The sequence below is a fragment of the Cheilinus undulatus genome, linkage group 23 (assembly GCF_018320785.1).
Source record: "Cheilinus undulatus linkage group 23, ASM1832078v1, whole genome shotgun sequence".
Lineage (NCBI taxonomy): Eukaryota > Metazoa > Chordata > Actinopteri > Labriformes > Labridae > Cheilinus > Cheilinus undulatus.
Genome location: NC_054887.1, coordinates 33,944,049 through 33,963,881, shown reverse-complemented (window position 1 = coordinate 33,963,881; position 19,833 = coordinate 33,944,049). Strand labels below are relative to the sequence as shown.

The following is a 19,833-nucleotide window of genomic DNA, read 5'->3' as shown; positions in this document are numbered from 1 at the left end:
GTTCAGTAACACTGGTCTAGGTAATGTCTGACCTGCTGCTTCAGATTTCCCCTCAGGTTTTAAAAGAGTCACATTAGCAATTGAACACAAATGAACTAGAGCGACATCTAGAGGCTGCTGTGGTCACTGTGAATACATGCTTGCTCTCTATATATCCCTCTCTCTCTCTTTCTCTCTCTCTCTCTCTCTCTCTCTCTCTTTTTTCTCCCCCTCTCACTCTCAGCCTCAGCTCCAGATCACCCCCCTCCTCCTCCTCCTCTGACCTCCTCACCTCCGCTCATATCCCTCACCTTCCCTGCTGTTCCAGTTTAGCCTCACTGTAAGCCCGCCCTGAGCTCTCTGAGACTTCCGTAGTGAGGCCTGCAGGCTTCTGCAGAACGGATAGTCCACCTTTACTACAACAAATGAGGAGGACTGATTTGGACCTGTCTGTCTAGGGTTGTAGAGAAATCAGTGCATCCACTCGCTGGTTGGTTTGAAGTTGGACTCCTCACAACATTTGTTTTGAAAAATGGCCAAAAAAGTGCAATTTAGGGCGTTATTTAAATATTGATGAGCTGAAGGGTGAAGCTATCCAAAAACATTAAAACAGCCTAAAAGTTGGAATGTTTTCATTTATGACCAGGAAATTTAAGGAAATCCAAGTCTGGCTACATGGTCCTTGTTTCAGAGATGAATCCATGTTTACCAAAGTGTTAGAGACATTTTACCTCCATGTCTTCCAGTTGAGAAGACATAAATATTTGCAGAAAGACAGCGCGTATTTTAGCTCTTAATCTTGGCTGATGCTGGTCCAAATTATCAGAGCTATAAGAGAATCAGACACGGGACTAGAGGACCAAATAAAACCCAGACTCCATATAAAGAAACATCTTGAAGTCTGCTAGATTTGTCCCTTATTATGGTGAAGGGTGCAAGATGCATTTAAAATATGCAAAAGCAAACAGCTACCTGTTGTATTCATGGCATTCTTGTTTCATGTGGTGAAATAATCCTGCAGTATAAACTGCCAAACTAACTTAAAAACAACAGTAAGGTCATTCAGGGGGAACCTTCATGGAGTCAAATCCCTGATCAGAAGAACTGACGACACAAACTCAGCCAGATTGTGGTCTGACTGCATCGTCACAGATCATCGTCAAGTGTCGAGCCTGATTCAGGAACGGTAGGCCGTTTGGTAGGGCGGCAAGACGTCGCACAACCGTCCCACAACAAGAAAAACTAGCATGACATCGTTGTCCAGACTGACGCTCTGGCTTGACGTCAATGACGTGAATCCTGATGCTGAGCAATAAGAGAGCATTTGCTCCTTACCTTTGCATCATCATTTACCTGAGTAAATCTCCCTTTGCCTCCTTAAGACCTCAGCATACAGTCAGGATCACACCTGTAGTTTGGCGACGCCATCGACCAAGACGGGTCAAGATCTTTGCTGCATAGACCGACACGGTGCCATCGTGAATGAACAAAAAAATCATGTAGTCTGCGTCGGCCAGTTCAGACCAGAGTCGCCACAAGACGGGGTGAAACTCACAACTGCTTACAACGGGCTGCTCTGCAACGTTCTTAAATCTGACAGTTCACACCGCTGCTACTAGAGGAGACGATGCTGCGTTTCCACAGTACTACATGAGCTTGTTAAGGCCAGGTATGAATCAAATTCCCACGAAAAGTTCTGGAGATTCTGGAAAACTCTCTTTCGAATATCGAGATTCCCAAAATAAAAAAAAAATCCCCCTAAAATCCCTGAACTTTCTAAGGCATCCCGTACAAAAACACAAAATGTTCTCATACTCCCCCAACATCTCAGTAATCTTCTCTGAAAAAGCCATATTTACATAAACACATTTTCACCATAATTCCGTGACAATTCCTGAAGCAAAATCCTGAAAATGTCCAATAAAATTCACAAGAAATTTCAGATAAATTCATTTAAAATTCCATGGAAATTCAAGTCCCCAAAAGCACACAAATTAATTCTGCATATTTCCATGAAAATGCAGAAACATTTCAAATGACTCTCCAAAAAAACTCTCCCAAATACACAGACATATTCCCCAAAAAAATTCAAGAAAATTCATGAAATTTTCAAAGCAAATTGCCCAGACATTCCAAGAAATTACTTCAAATTTAATGGAAATTCTGGACAAATATCTCTAAAATCCTAGAGGCAGAACTTACAGCTGTGTTTGAGAGTTCAAATGTCCTCATATGTGCACGCAGGGTCTCAGGATATTAGAACCAGATTTGCATTTTCTATGTCAGATTTATCTGCTTGCACCATCCCGGGACGCTGGTCTGCAGCCAGACCATGTCCTAACATCAGACGGCCCGGCTGGAGCTGCACCGGCTCGGTTTAGATGGTTGCAACCATCAGCAGCTCCATTTTCAAACGGTCTTGTTGGGGCTCTTTAGTCTGAGCTGGACTTCACAGGAAGTAGCCCACTATAGTTGGTATAAGGAGCTGATAAAGGGTCATTCCTTCGTTTTTCAGGTCTAAATGAACATTATAGTGTGTCAATCTAAATTTCCTTGGACTTTTTGTTTCTAAAACTTTGGACCAGGTTAAAAATATGCCTCACCTCTCTGGGATCACAGAGCCAAAAACTGGAGTTTATTCAGCCCCCCCCATCCATCCATCAATCCTCCCTCAGTTATTGCACCTTTATTTGCAGCTCTTTAGTTTCCAGGAGACCATTCCCATCAACCACCCCCCTCCTCCATCATTTCTTCTATCTCCCAAATCCTCCCTCCCTCCCCCTCCCTGTCCCCCTTTGTGGTCTCTATGTGCTGAGGAGAACTCTCTGTCCTCCTATTCCTCTTCCTCCTGTCACTCGAGCTGTCATCGTCACCAGGTTTGCTGTGGATCTGTCGTCTGTCGGTCGGACGTTATCGATGTTCTTACTGTGGGCTTCGGCCTTATTCTCTCCATGTGTCTTCTCTCTCTTTCTCCTCAAGGTGGTCTCTATGTAGAACCAATCTGCTTCTAACTAAAACTCCCATGTTCCTCAGCATCTTCAAACAGAACCACTCTCCCCGCCTCATCGATTCATCTCCTTCTATTCATCCTCGCCGTCCTAGAATCCTCTCGTGCACGATTTGTCCTCCTTTTCCAAGACATCCCACGTTGGCCTCCTTCTCTCCTTCCTCATCCCGTCCCTTTTCAGCTCCTCTCTTTTGTCCTCATGAATATTTCAGATGCCATGTCCAAACCCTCGTTTCTGTACCGCTGATATAAACCACTTAGCGGCTGGCGAAAGCCAAAGATGAACTCGAGTGGTCCGGTTTGCGTCTGGCTGGTAAATAAACAGGCCTAACCAGGTTGGAAATAAATAGGATTTCTACGAGTCCCAGAGGGCGTCAGTCCCACCTAGCTGAGCTCCGATTAAAGCGCGGTATCAATCAGAAGAGAGCTCCGCCGTCCCGCTATTAATAAAATATGGATCACACCACCAGTGGATGGCTGGGCCTTGGGAGCTACCCTACTTTCATTAAAGGACTGTTTGGTTCTCCGCTGACGACAGAATGCGGCCCGGGAGGTATTTTTAGTGCTCGAGCCATCTCTGCCGTGCAGAATGAGACGTGCATGAAGCAGCCAGAAAGCACGGCTTCTAAAGTGTGTTTTATTTCTTCATTACCAGCTTTGACGTGGAAGAATCCGGTTTTACAAGCTCTAAATCAGTGATACTCAATGTGTGGCTCTTTGATGTCTTAGTTTCAGATATTATTCCCACAGAAAACCTTAAAAAGGGGAAGCCTTTTTCCCTTTTTCACAATTTTTGCTACTTTTATCCAATTTTTTCCCATTTCACAGTTTTTTGCCACTTTTTGCCCATTTAACCTTTGGCCATTAAATACCACTTGTTTCCTATTTTTTGCCCAGTTTTGCCACTTATTTTTGCCACTTTAATATTCCCCTTTTTTCACCACTTTTCACCCATTTAAGCTACCTTTAGCCATTAAATACCACTTGTTTCCTATTTTTTTTTTGTAAATTTTTGCCACTTATTTTTGCCACTTTTTTCCCATTTTTGCCCTTTTTCAAAATGTTTCCCCTATTTCAGCTGCCTTTTGCCAATAAATATGACTTTTTCACATTTTTGCATCTTATTTTTGCTGCTTTTATCCAATTTTTTCCACTTTTAACCATTTTTTGTCACTGTCCGCCCTTTTAAGCTGCCATTTGCTATTAAATACCACTAGTTTCCAATTTTTTTTGCCAATTTGGCCCCTTTTCACCACTGTTCACCCATTTTTTGCCATCTAAAAAACTTTTTCCCATTTTTTGCACATTTTTGCCACTTATTTATGCCACTTCTATCCATTTTTGCCCTTTTTCACAATTTTTGCAGCTTTTATCCGATTTTTTCTCATTTTTTTCCTATTTTTACCATTATATGCCACTTTTGCCTATTTAAGCTGTCTCTTGCCATTAAATACCACTAGTTTCCTATTTTTTGCCCATTTTTGCCACTCTTTTTGTTTTTTGTTTTTTCATTTTAGTCACTTTCCACTCATTTTTTGCCGTGTTTCTGCCCCCTTTGGACTATTTATTTCCACTTCTCAGTCATTGCTCCTTTCTGACCCTTTTTTCCACTTTTCTCCCTATTTTTGCCCCTTTTCACACATTTTTTGCTGCTTTTGGACCATTTTAACCACCTTTAACTTATTGTTACTGCTACTTTAAGCTGTTTTTGCCACATCTCACCACTTAGATCGCGGCTCTTGCAAAGGTATTTTCACCAGTTTGGCTCTTTGGTTGAGTAACACTGATCTAAACCGAGCACGCTGCAGAAATGGCTAAAGATAGAAACCTTTGTAGGGGAAAAAGCTGCCAATTGGAGTCAAAGCTCGGAGTTTCCATTCCACGACAACCAATGACGTTGTAGCTTTTATAAATAGACTCATCGGGGCCGGTCTGCAGGGCTAACCCAAATGGACGCCCCCTCCTGAAGTGGTCCAGTTCTGGGGCAGCGCTCTCTGCAGAGGATGGGGCAACCTTTGAGAAGCCCAGCAGAGAGATGACAGATCATGGGCCCCTCTGAAATAGATCATTGAAAAAAATGCCCTCTTTTTGAATGTCCTATCTACAGCCAGCACAGCGGCTCGCCTCTGTAAAGGACACATCGGCATGTTTACTAGGTCAGCGCTGCAGAGTCTCATAACCCTGAGTTTCTTTTTATCATCTTCCTCCTCTTTTATGTTAAGTCAGCGAGGAAGTAATCAATGAGAGTTCACCCGCAGTAACCTCCGGTTCACAAAGACAGAAAGACACAAAGTTTGAATCTGGTTCATACCGGCCCTGGAGCGAGACATACTGATCAAAAAGATGGTGTTAAGATTAAAAACAGCTTATATGGAGCAGATAGAGTCTGATTCAGATGCTGCAGCAAGGTGGAAGGGAGCTAAATATGTTCAAATTCACTGTTTGATTTCAGACATAGCTAAAAACTAAAGATGCTAATAAGACCTCTGCAGAACGACGCCTTCTACTTAGTCAGATACAGCTGCAGTTCCAAAAAAGCTGGGGCAGAAAAAATGCAATGATTGTCGAATCTCACAAACCCTGATTTTACTCACAGCAGATCATAAACAACATAGTTGAACTGCAGGCAGACCAGTTCAGGACCTGGACTCTTCTCCTGTGAAGCCATGATGTTGTGATGGATGTGGTCTGTGGTTTAGCATGGTCTTGCTGACAGAGATGTCTGGATGGGAGCACATGTTGCTCTAAAAGCTCTCTTTACTTTCCAGCATTGATAGTTTCTTTCCAGATGTTAGAGCTGCCCACGCCATAGGCACTAATGCAACCCCATACCATCAGAGATGCAGGCAGGAATGGTAAAATATGGGTTTATGAGATTTGACAATCATTGCAATCTGTTTTTATTTACTTTATGCACTCGGTAGCTTGTCATCAGGCTACCATGGATGGTTACGCCATCACGGCTTACAATAAAACCTGCAACAGCATCAATGGTCTGGTGGCAGGGGCATGCATCACCTTACCCACGGTAGATGCACCTCAGCCGAAACCTACGGTGGCTGAGAGGCAGAAAACACAAACTTCTTCACAACAGGAGTAGTCCAGCTGACACTTTTTCAACACAGACATGCTACGGTGCTGAACAACATTCTGATGTCTGATGCTAACAGTTAACCTGAGCTCATGTTTCTCTGACTCTCTTGATATTTTCCTAGCTGTCTGAAACATTTTCACACGATTTATTCTGCATTTCCATCTGGAAAAAGTGTCATCGGATCATTTCAGCTGTGAAGCTATTTGTGTTCATGGTATGAATATGCATTCCTGATGTAGCTATTTGCAGCCATCTTCTTTGTTAATGCATTTTAAATATGCATTAATGTGCAACGTCCCATCCACTGGAAAACCTGGTGGTTTGTCCCTCTTGAAAGTTGGGGAACTGTGCATCTGACACAGGAGAGTTGCATGTCATTTAAAGCTTAAAATAAATCTTGAAAATCAGGGGAGAAGCTGCAAAAGGTCCCGTCCTGCTCATCCGACCACAGGCCTGTTAAATACTACTCAACAAATCACCCATCCTTTCAGCGAGGCAGTTTTTATTCTCCGTTTTCACAGAGCCTCCAGTTCACTCCAGCTGTTTTCATCCTGCAAATTAAATGTAATATGATTCTTGCAGCGATGATGTTCGGTCATCCAGCATGATTTTTGGACCTCTCCATCAACGCACAGCCTTAAAGAAGAGATTTTTCTGTGTTGTCGGGGAGAAGCCTCTTGTCTGCAAGAGAAAAAAGCCTCGGCCCGATCCGTCACTCCCTGCCTCTCGTTCTATCACAGCAGCAGCCGGCTTTGATAGAGGTGGACGAGGACAATGATGGCATCTATTCCTCTACACATCCTCCTCTCTGCTGCATTATCCATCCTCACCCTCTCCCCCCTCATCTCATCCAAACAGCCAGGCTGAGTCTATCTGATGACCCAGACTGTTTCCTCTATCGCCAAGCCACGAGCGGGCCAGCCCAACCTGAGCGTGTTTGGTCTGTTTCTGTGTCTGTGAGCATGTGTGTAATCAGTTCAGGCCTGGCTGCGCTAACGTGGCTTGGTGAGTGTGTTAGCATATTATTAGTCCGGGGGGTTGTTGAAGCACTTCTCACATTATCTCCTCTAATCACTCCCTAACCAGCCAGACAAACACAACCTCGCATTACCCCGAACCAATTACAAACTCCCCCTAAACCCCGCCCCCGGCTCATCTTGATTGGCTTAAACCAGTGTCAATCACAGAGGAGGTGGGCCACGCCTCGTCTCATCTCCTCCCCGTCTCTCTGTGGACTGAAATTAATGTGATTTTCCACCTGATCCTTGTCTTTTTAAGCCCCTGCAGATATTCTGTCCCAGCCCTGTTGAGCATATTCTCTCTCCTGTTTGACAAAGAGAGAAAGAGGGCACCCAGTCTGACAGACAAAAAAATGAATTCAGATGGCTTTCATGCAAATTTGGACCAATTTACTTTGTTGAATTATTGAGAGGAAGAATTCAGGTGTGACTAATTTGGTCAGACGAAGAGCAACAACAAAAAAAGAAGGAGACAGGAGGGAGTGTATTTACATGGACTCTAGTTTTCCAGTTCTGATGAAGTTCGGCCTAAATATCAGCCTACAAATGCCATGATTACTGAGCTATATAGGCTGTAAATATCAGCCTATTTTTACTGTTGAGCCATAAATTGGCCTCTATCAGGGGTAAGTATCAGCCTGTAGTCATGATAAATATCAGCCGATATCAACTGTAAATACTGAGCTATATTTACTGTGAATTACTGCGTAAATCAGGGACAAAAACTGGCCTGAATGCTCTTTAATTATTGGTATATATCAGGGGTAAATAACCACCTATATCAGCTGTAAATATTGGGCTATACTGCCTGTAAACACTAGCCTATGTTAGTTGTAAGACTGGGCCTATATCAGGACAAATACTGGTCTGTATTGGCTGTAAATGTCCACTTAATTTTGTTGTACACATCGACCTATATTTAAGGCTGATATTCGCCTGTATCACCTGCAAATATCAGCCTATATCAGCTCTAACTATCAGCCTTTGTTGATAGTAAATATCAGCCCATATATACTATAAATGCAGGGTTATATTTACTGCAAATATTGGCTTATATTGGCTACAAATCAATCTATATCCAAAGTAAATATCTGCCTAAATAAGCTGTAAATATCGGCCTATATTAGCTTGAATATTGGGCTCTATTAGAGGTATATATCAACCTATACATACTCTAAATATCTGCCTGAATCTGTAGTGAATATTGACTAATATCATCTGAATATAGTAGTCTATATCAGGGGCAAATTTTGGCCTGAAGGCTTGTTGATTATCAATTACAGATACTGACCTACTTGTATATTTGCTGTAAATATCTGCATAAATCATATATAGATTTTGGCTTTTATCAGGGTTAATATCAGCTAGAAATATTAGGCCTCACAGAAGTATCAGCTTATATTCACTGTAAGCAGTCTATATAATCTTTTAGTATTGGCCTGTATCTCCTGTAAATATGCCTTTACAAGGGGTAAATATCAGCCTATATTGGCTGTAAATACTGAGCTATTTTAACTGTAAGTATCAGCCCATACCATCCATGAGTATTAGCTGTAAATATCAGTCTTTATCAGCTAGAAATATCAGTCTATATTAGCTGTAAATATCTGTCTATAGCAGCAGTAAATATCAGTCTATATCATCTGTAAATATCAGTCTACATCAGCAGTAAATATCAGTCTATATCAGCTAGAAATATCAGTCTATATCAGCAGTAAATATCAGTCTATATCAGCTAGAAATATCAGTCTATATCAGATGTAAATATCAGTCTATATCAGCTAGAAATATCAGTCTATATCAGCTGTAAATACCAGTCTATATCAGCTAGAAATATCAGTCTATATCAGCTGTAAATATCAGTCTATATCAGCTGTGAATATCAGTCTTTATCAGCTAGAAATATCAGTCTATATCAGTTGTAAATATCAGTCTATATCAGCTGTGAATATCAGTCTATATTAGCTGCTAATATCAGTCTATATCAGATGTAAATACCAGTCTATATCAGCTAGAAATATCAGTCTATATCAGTTGTAAATATCAGTCTATATCAGCTGTGAATATCAGTCTATATTAGCTGCTAATATCAGTCTATATCAGCTGTAAATATCTGTCTATATTAGCTGCTAATATCAGTCTATATCAGCTAGAAATATCAGTCTATATCAGCTGTAATTATCAGTCTATATCAGCTGTAAATATCTGTCTATATCAGCTGTAAATATCAGTCTATATCAGCTGTAATTATCAGTCTATATCAGCTGATAATATCAGTCTTTATCAGCTGTAAATATCAATCTATATCAGCTAGAAATATCAGTCTATATCAGATGTAAATACCAGTCTATATCAGCTGCTAATATCAGTCTATATCAGCTGTAATTATCAGTCTATATCAGCTGTAAATATCAGTCTATATCAGCTGTAAATATCAGTCTATATCAGCTGTAAATATCAGTCTATATCAGCTGTAAATATCAGTCTATAGCAGCTGTAAATATCAGTCTATATCAGCTGTAAATATCTGTCTATATTAGCTGCTAATATCAGTCTATATCAGCTAGAAATATCAGTCTATATCAGCTGTAATTATCAGTCTATATCAGCTGTAAATATCAGTCTGTATCAGCTAGAAATATCAGTCTATATTAGCTGTAATAATCAGTCTATATCAGCTGTAAATATCAGTCCATATCAGCTGTAAATATCAGTCTATATCAGCTGTAAATATCAGTCTACATCAGCTGTAAATATCAGTCTATATCAGCTGTAAATATCAGTCTATATCAGCTAGAAATATCAGTCCATATCAGCTGTAAATATCAGTCTGTGTCAGCTAGAAATATCAGTCTATATTAGCTGCTAATATCAGTCTATATCAGCTGTCATTATCAGTCTATATCAGCTGTAAATATCAGTCTATATTAGCTGTAAATGTCAGTCTATATCAGCTGTAAATATCAGTCTATATCAGCTAGAAATATCAGTCTATATTAGCTGCTAATATCAGTCTATATCAGCTGTGATTATCAGTCTATATCAGCTGTAATTATCAGTCTATATTAGCTGTAAATGTCAGTCTATATCAGCTGTAAATATCAGTGTATATCAGCTAGAAATATCAGTCTATATTAGCTGTAAATATCAGTTGATATCAGCTGTAAATATCAGTCTATATCAGCTAGAAATATCTGTCTATATTAGCTGCTAATATCAGTCTATATCAGCTGTCATTATCAGTCTATATCAGCTGTAAATATCAGTCTATATCAGCTCTAAATATCAGTCTATATTAGCTGTAAATGTCAGTCTATATCAGCTGTAAATATCAGTCTATATCAGCTAGAAATATCAGTCTATATTAGCTGTAAATATCTTTCTATATCAGCTGTAAATATCAGTCTTTATCAGCTAGAAATATCAGTCTATATTAGCTGTAAATATCTCTCAATATCAGCAGTAAATGTCAGTCTATATCAGCTGTAAATATCAGTCTACATCAGCTGTAAATATCAGTCTATATCAGCTGTAAATATCAGTCTGTATCAGCTAGAAATATCAGTCTATTTCAGCTGTTAAATCAGTCTATATCAGCTGTAAATATCCATCTTTTTCAGCTGTAAATATCAGCTGTTTCAGTTTTAAATATAAGCCTTAATTGGCTACAACTACTGGACTATACCAGTGGTCAATATTGGCTTAAATATACTGTAATTATCAACCTATACCAGCTGTGTATGTTTGCCTTTATCATCTGTAAATATAGGCCTATATGACAGGTAATTATCAATCTATATCTGCTTTTTCAATTTCAACCATTTCATCTGTAAATGCTGGTCTATATCGGTAGTAAGTATTGGCATATACAGTATCTGCAGTAAATATGGCCCTGTATGGTCTGTTAACATCAGCCCAAATCAATAATAAACATCATCCTACATCAGGCCAAATATCTGTGTGTATTATCTTTAGATATCATTCTTTATCTGCTGTGAATACTATGTAAATGCACTCACTGGAAAAAAGGAAGTCAAGTCGAAGGTTTAGATGGCATCAACAGCCAATCAAAAGCCCTGATAGTGTCTGTGATTGTCCGTGGTTGGGGGGCGAGATGTTGGGATAGGGGTCCGGGTTGTGGTTGTCATGACACTGTGTTGTTTCCACAGCGACTGAGAACACTGTTGTCCGCCTGTGAGCTGTTCTCTGTATCAATCTCTGTTTGGGTTTTTTTTATAACAACGATGTGTCCAACCCTTTTGTCTTGTTTTTGTTCTTTCTTGTCTCCCCTCCTCCTCCTCCTCCTCCTCCTCCCCTCTTCCTTTCCTTCCTCTCTCCCTTCCACTGTCCCTCCATCCCTCCCTCCTCTCCCTCTCCTCCTTCCTACAGGATGTGCGTTTGTCACGTTTTCCACCAGAGCTATGGCACAGAATGCAATCAAAGCCATGCACCAGTCTCAGACTATGGAGGTACTGTACTCTCTCGCCCTCTCTCTTTCTCTCTCTCTCCTTTAAACACTCACATCGCTCGCTTAATACGCTGGCAATTTAATATGTCGGCTCTGTAAGCCCCTGAGTCACCTCTCAGTAAAAGTCAATACTATGACTGTACTTCTTCGGCTTGGCTGAGTAACATTTTCATCACACTTTCTGCATGGTTTGACTGTAAATTGAATGATGTTAAATTAATGTGAAGTCTCCAGCGGCACTAATACAGACAGATTTAATGATTGCTTTTTCACCGTTAAGAGCAGTTTTATATATTTTTTCAACACAAATGTGATAAAAAACTCTCAAAGTCAACTAAATTCTGAGGATAAGAGGGAGACGGATCTGATGAGGGCTGCATGAAGGCCTCACAGTAAGAAGGTTCCTGGTTTGAGTCCTTGTTGGACTGATCCTTCCTTTAGGACATGTTCTCCCTGTGCATGCATGGTTCCTCTCCAGGAGTTCGAGGTCCATTCTGGTATTCAAGATGGATGGATGCATGCATGCATGGATGGATGGATGGATGGATGCATGCATGCATGGATGGATGGATGATGGATGGATGCATGCATGCATGCATGGATGGATGATGGATGAATAATGGATGGATGGATGGATGATAGATGAGTGGATGAATGGATGATGGATGGATGGATGGATGGGTGGATAGATGGATGGATGGATGGATGGATGCATGCATGCATGCATGCATGCATCCATCCATCCATCCATCCATCCATGCATGCATGCATGCATGGATGGATGGATGGATGATAGATGAGTGGATGAATGGATGATGGATGGATGGATGGGTGGATGGATGGATGGATACATGGATGGATGATGGATGGATGAATGCATTGATGGATGATGGTTGGATGGATGGATGAAAGAATGGATGATGGTTGGATGAATGGATGGAGGGATGGATGGATGGATGGATGGATTGATGGCTAGATGGATGGATGGATGGATGCATTGATGGATGATGGTTGGATGCATTGATGGATGATGGTTGGATGAATGCATTGATGGATGATGGTTGGATGGATGGATGAAAGAATGGATGATGGTTGGATGAATGGATGGAGGGATGGATGGATGGATGGGTTGATGGCTAGATGGATGGATGGATGGATGCATTGATGGATGATGGTTGGATGCATTGATGGATGATGGTTGGATCGATGCATTCTCTCCTCTACTTTCACTTGCTGTCCTCACAAAGGTGATGGACTGTGCAGATTCTACGTCTGTCATCAGTCTTTTCCATCTTCCAAACCTCAAATCTGATTGGTTTGTTCTTGGTCAGAGAACGATCAGACCAATCAGGGCTTTAGAGGAAAACAGCTGTCGCTGCAGGCGTGGTTTCTCTGGCTGAATCATGTTGTGTTGCATTACAGGATCATAACTGAAACTGAACCTGAGCTGAAAGTCTCCCTAGGTCTGCGGTCTAATGTTCTATATTTAGAGGATCATATTGTTAAAAATCTGTGTGTGGTCTCCTCATGTGCATCCAGTCTCGGAGATTCTGCTCCTGAAGCATCCTCTCTCTGGACCAGATCCATCATTTTTCTGCTACACATTCTCTAACTCGTAAAAACTTTTTGGCAGAGTCTCAAAAGCGTCAAAGAAGCATCAGCACCTTTGACACAGCGGCCACAGCGGGCAGGTGTTGTTTCAGACCTCATCAGCTGCACGCCGACCCCGGCGGGGCCGTAATGGGCGACCCGGCTGCAGCTCCTTTGTGCTCCCTTGGTTTTTTCTCAGGGCGCGGTTGTCAACATTGTCAGGCCGGAGACGGGGCAGGATGACAGGGCTGTGATTGGGAGAGAATTACACGGTGTAAGACGGGAGAGCGAGCGTGTGACAGTGTTAGTGTGTGAGGCACACAGACAAAAAGTGTAATAACAGGCTGTGGGGAAGGGAAAAGACGAGTGGTGTCACCCTGTGGCCCCTCATTAGAGCTGATCATGATAATCACGGCTGCTATTGATGTGCTGTGACCCCGACATGAGAACTCACGCTCCTCCCTCTGCTGGCAGAGCGCTAGGGCTGGAAAAACATGGACATTTTAGAATATAATGATGTGTTTTCAACCAAAATAATGGGTGCGAAAATCTCTTTTACCCCAATATTAACTGTAATGCTTACTGACTTTTATTTGAAATGTCTACTAAAAGTGTAATATCGTTATATTTATTTTTATCTGATTTGGGAGCATTTATGTTCTAAGTAAAAATCCTGTGAAGTCCTAAATGCCTCATATTGAGCAGGGTTTTTTTTCCATTTTAGTCTTTAAACTTTAAAGACAAACTCAACATTGTCTAAATTGTGCCAAATATGCAAAGGTTTCCCCCTTTCTTTGTGAATTCATCCCTCTATTTTGATAGTTCTTCATGTTTTTTGTGAGTTAAAGCATGACTAGTTCCTAGTGTCTCCCTAGGAGGCTGTCAATTTCAGCACAAAGCCATTTTTGTTTTTTAGCATCCTGAGCTCAAAAACGCCCTCCTCCATGAACATGAGACACCTGACTGGACATTTACGCCCCATTTACATCTGTTTCTATTTCATTCTGGATCTCTGTACTGTCTGATAGGGGGGGTAAGGGACTTCCTGTTTGGACATGCTTTTATTTTGAAGGAAAGTATGGAACTAGCTCCTGTCCCCTGAGCTGTCTGTGAGTTTTTAAGTGGAATGCGACATTAAAGGTCACATATTTTACACTTTAAGACAAGTTTATTTCAGTCTCAGAGGTCCCCAAAACATGGCTGTGAAGTTTGTTGTGGAAAAAACACTCCAGTATTGGATTTCCGCATGTCTAAAACCCCTCTGTCTCAGCCCTGCTCAGAACGAGCTGTTTCAGCCCTGTGGCTTTAAATCTTACTGAGCTGTCTGACTCCACCCCTCTCAGGAAATGGATGTGGCTTAATGTATGTGGCTCTCCTGATCCTCCTCTCAGCTGAGAGGAGGGCGGGACTTTCTTCCAAGTGGGGAGGGCCAACCGAACCTGGGGGAGGGGCTAACTCGCCACATGACATCATGAGGGGAAAATCTGAGAACGGCTTGTTTCAGCACACATGTTCTGAAAGCTGGAAAAGGAAGGGAGGGTCTGATGCTTGAGGGGATTGTGGACAGGCCAGGGGCTCATATTATTGTGAGAAAAGCCTGAAAAAGGGATTTTTGCATTTCTCGTGTCTCACACTTGGATTGACCAAAGTGTGCATGAGATTAATCGTCATGCGTCCCTTTGCATGTTTGGGACATTTCCATATTCCTGTTGGCATCATTTTATGAGTTTTCAAGCCCCAGGCATGAGCTTTGGCAATCTTTTGTATTTTTATCACATTTTAAAAATCCTGTCTTAACTCTTACTCCGTCTATAATCCACCATGAATAAAAATCCTGACGTTTGTGCCCCTGGTGTCCATTTTGGTCCCATCTACTTCCATTATGATTAGATTGTTTTGATCCTGGAGCTATAAGAATTTTAAACATGCATGACATAAATGCTGGGGCTTTTACTTTTTATTTTTGTTAAAGTTGTAATTTTCAGTATATTCCACCAGATGGTGCCATTTTTGCTAAAGTAAACAACATATTATCATAAGAGTGATGTCTTATCTATTTTAACTCCCCACCCCCAAAATCCACCATCATTTATACCTGAGACTTGAAATTAGGCAAGGGGTTAAATAATTAACCAAAACAAAGTTTGAAAAAAAAAAAATATAATGATATATGAAGCCTAATATATGAAATGGGCCATTTTGGACCAGATTGACTCAGGTTTGACTCACACATTCTAAATTGCATTAACCCTTCTAGGTCCCTAAAAGAAAGTGTGACACCCCTAAGGGTCCCTAAGGGTAAAAAATACCCTCTGATAAAAAAATTATGTATTGTTGTATCATTCCAATTTTTTTGCATAAATATCTAAAGTAACTTCAGTCCTCACCAAGTATAATGAAAATTATCAGTTTCAAAATTTTAACCCCTTAAATGCCAGTTTTTGTGATGAGTACTTCGTTATTTTTCAACCCTCCTGTGTCCCTAAGGTTAGGGTATAAAATACCCTTAGGGGCCTAGGAGGGTTAAAAACATATAGGCATCAAAATGAATGTTGCTGAAAACCATTGGCATATACCAGGCCCTGATATCCAGAAAGAAAAAAATGGACTCTGCATGCAGTATATTGGAGAAAAACTAAGATTTTCATTTTTTCCTACATCTTAAACACCAGGGATTACCATGAGAGAACCTGGAAAATAAGGGGTTTAAATTTCTCAAACTTGTAATTTCTTTATATTTACTATTAGGGAAGGGGTTGGTTTAAACATTTTTAAATGTTTGAAAAAAAATGGATTTATGACATTTTTATAGCCTTATAAATTTAATTATCCATTTTGGTCTAAAATGATTTAGGTTTTTCACATCCTGAATTGCATCGAAATTAACAATGCTCATAAATCTATGTTGCTAAAAATCATTGGCATAAACCAGTCTCATGACCAGGACGTGAGTAGCTTCAGTCCCAGCAGCGTTTGTGGGCGTGTTTCTATTCAAAGTTTTGGAGAGAGAGAGTTTCAAGACGCACCGCCGGTCAAGGAGACGAGGAAGTGGTAGAAGTGGTTGTAGTAGGAGTGTAAAAGAGAGAAAGAGAGCGAATTTAAGCGAGAATACTCATAATGTCAGGAGGGATAGTGGAATAGTCACCCCTGTGATGACGTCAGAGCCACAGTGACTCTGTGCGCCATGAGAGTCCACAAGCAACACATACCGAAGCCGATGCTTTTCCTCATCAGGGCCGGGGTGGGGACATGGTGGGGGTTGCAGCGGTGGTCAAAACATGAACACTGACAGAGGTAGTGGGAATAAAAAATCCTGGTGACGTCAGAATATGAGTGAATTTACTCCCACCCCAAACTTTGGGTCATACTGAAGATTTTTCTCATCTACATTATGCCTTTATCTCTGACCACTTTCAAGCTACAGTCTTTGAAATCTTGATATCACAATTGAATATTTTCTTGAAGAAACGGTGGCGCCCAAAGGGTTAAGTCAACATTGGTGGAACTGGACCTTTACATCCCTCCTCTTCCACAGCAAAGGGTGCCGATGTATTTGTGCAGTGTCGACAGTTTTCTCTCCTTCTGTTGGTCAAAAATATTCCTGAAGATCAGAAAGTTTCTGCATTTGAATCCCATCGATCTCTAGAATAATGGAGACTGATCATTTGAAACCTGTGGTTTTTAAAATGAGAGTTTGTCTGGAACTTTTGGTGATTAAAAAGCAGAAATTGCCTGATATCTCAGATTTCCTTTTAGTTCCAGTGGCATTAAGCAGAGCTAAATCTGATGAGATTTTCACTAGAATCATATCAAAGCCATGTGGAGATGTAATCTGTGGTCCGTCTGGCCCAGCCCTAGTGTTTCAGAGTGGATTTTCTATTTTCCTGTCTCTCCGTGAGTATCGGTGAAGAGTCTCGAGTTGATTTATGCGTCCAAGCTGCAGCGGCAGCAGCAGAGGGAGTGACACTCTCCTCCGACAGCGTTAGCGTTAAGCTAGAATTATCCGTGCTCAGAGCACTCGTCGGCCACAATGGGCCCCGTAAACACTGCCGGGGTCTCTCGCTTTTATCAGGCACACAGAATTTAAAAAAGCTTTAAACCATAACACAACGATATTGCAGTGGACAATGGCAAAATACCTTCATTTCCATTTGAAAACAAGCTGTCTAGCCCCAGGCGGAGCTAAATTGCCGCAACCGTTTGTAAATGTTCCTCAGTTTTGCAATTTAAAAGTAATTACTTTGGGTCGGTATGAGGGAATGAGGTCTGGTAAATAGAGTTTGGTTATTGTCTTGGCTCGATTGCACCCCACTGTCTTAGATAGAGCGAGATTGTGTGTTTTTGTGTGTTTTCATCAGCACATGTCACTTAGAGAAGCAGGAGGCAGCTGGGCCGTCCGGTGGTTGATGGTGCTGTCACTGTCATATCCATTCTCATTACGCCGTGACATTCAGGAGCACGCACACACTGCTGACGTTAGCGCGGCGCCGGCTGAATGTCAGGCCGTAATGAAAGTGGATATGAGTGCGACAGGTAATTCACTGTCGAACCTCTAAAGACACACAAACACACGGGGGGTGTGATGGTGAGTGTCGTCACCGTGTTGATTTGTGCCTCACATTATTCACACCCCTTACAAACACTCGCTTAGGGCTCTGTTTCTCCGCTGTGCACCGTCCCATTAACACTGATTTCTATTTCCGCCTTTTTTTTACCTCATGTCACACCAGAGGCCCCTCGAACATCCCGCCGCCCCCGCCGCCTGTGCACACGCTCCGCACCACATAGACGCACAGGCGTTCAAGCGCACGCAGGCGAGAGCTTAAGTAGAGCATGAGAGACAGTCAAGGCGAGGGGCGTGTAAATAGTGAACAAACACGACTCCAGAGTGGAGAGGAGATAGAGAGCAAGGGTGGAGAGAGAGAGAGCAAGGGTGGAGAGAGAGAGAGCGAGGGTGGAGAGAGAGGGACCCAGGGTGGAGAGAGAGCAAGGGTGGAGAGAGAGAGAGCGAGGGTGGAGAGAGAGGACCCAGGGTGGAGAGAGAGAGACCCAGGGTGGAGAGAGAGCAAGGGTGGAGAGAGAGAGATCCAGAGTGGAGAGAGAGAGAGAGAGCGAGGGTGGAGAGAGGGAGATCCAGGGTGGAGAGAGAGACCAGTGAGCCTCTTTGGCCAGTATCCTAATGTTGCTGTCCTGAAAGGTATGTCCTATAGATGTAAGTGAACAGCAGAGTCATTTGAGAGAGGCAGAGTCTCTCAGAAGTAAAGATGGGCAGAGGTTCACCAATCTGTGAAAAACTGAGTCTAAAAATTTTGGAACAATTTCAGAAAAATGTTCCTCAACATAAAATAGTGAAGACTTTGAATCTCCCTCCATCTACAGTCCATAATATCATCAACAGATTCAGAGAATCTGGAGAAATCTCTGTGAGCAAAGGCTGAAGGGGCCCTCAGGGGCCACTGCATTACAAACAGGCATGATTCTGTAGTGAAATCACTGCATGGGCTCAGGAACAATCCAGAAATCATCGTCTGTCAACACAGTTGGCTGTGCCATCCACCAATGACAGTTAAAGCTGGATCATGAAGAGGAGAAGCCAGATGTGAACAGGATCCAGAAACACCGTGGTCCGCCTTCTCTGGACCAAAGCTCATTTCACATGGACTGAGGAAACATGGAAAACTGTTCTGTGGTCAGAGGAAACCACAGACGCCGTGTCCTGAGGACTAATGTGCTAATTTCAGATTATTTTGCATCACGATTAACCTGTTAAGCTCTAATTATCTAATTGATTTTATCATCTTAATTTAGAGAAATCACCCTCAGTGTAATGTTTCTAATATTAGTGCCTTTTTGTTATTGGTCCTTCACTTGATTATTTGCACATTTTAAGATGCACTGATGCGATAATCAGCATCAGATGAGACTGTGAGTAATGTCCAAAGCCTTCTAAGTATCTCCTATAAATTGTGAACCGAGTCTTTAAACCGCTATGGGTAATATATGTGTTTCTGTAATAGTCAGTAAACATTATGCATCCTCTTCTGTAGATTTAAAGCCATCATTGGCTGCTCTATAATCACTGCACTTCAAAAATATGCGTTTTAAATTGATTCCTTTAAAGCATTTTGCATGCTGAGTAGACAGGACTTAACAGAAAGATATTTTTATGAACCAAACATGACCATAAAACCGTCTGCTTCGTCCTGATGTGGTCTTTTAATATTAATAGTTATTTACTGGGCTCAGTATTAAAGCAGAGCCTTTTATGTAGTCCATTTAATACACAGAAGTGGAGTAAAAACACTCTACAATCTGCATTTGATTATTAAAACAAGAAACAGCGAAGAAGGAAAACAATCAACTGGACCGGTTATTGACAACAAACAGAAGCATTAAAATGAATCAGGAAATAGAGGTGGAAGAGGAGAGAACATCAAATTAAAGAGGGAGAGGAGACAGGGGGATTCTAGGTGAATGTTGGAGTTAACAAACCTTCCCGCTCTCCCATTAGTGGCTGAAGATCACATGTTGTGACATTTAAAGGCTCTGTGAGCGGTAAATAACCAGCCAGAGAAGGTTGAGAGCACAGGAAGTCTCCTGAAAGCGATGAGAGATTGATTCTGAGAGTAAACGGAGCGCGGCTTATAAGTTCACTTTGCGTGTGCGAGCGTCTGAT

The 19,833-nt window shown here is 41.6% G+C and overlaps 1 protein-coding gene across 9 annotated transcripts in view; it reads left to right on the top strand.

Annotated features, from left to right (window-relative positions):
* Positions 1 to 19,833, top strand: part of celf2 (cugbp, Elav-like family member 2) — a 435,899-nt gene that overhangs the window by 347,637 nt on the left and 68,429 nt on the right. For all 9 annotated transcript variants that reach the window (XM_041780689.1, XM_041780688.1, XM_041780686.1 and 6 more), the window contains one exon: positions 11,489 to 11,568. In XM_041780689.1, the coding sequence (XP_041636623.1) occupies positions 11,489 to 11,568 (80 nt within the window). The remainder of the gene's footprint in view (positions 1 to 11,488; positions 11,569 to 19,833) is intronic.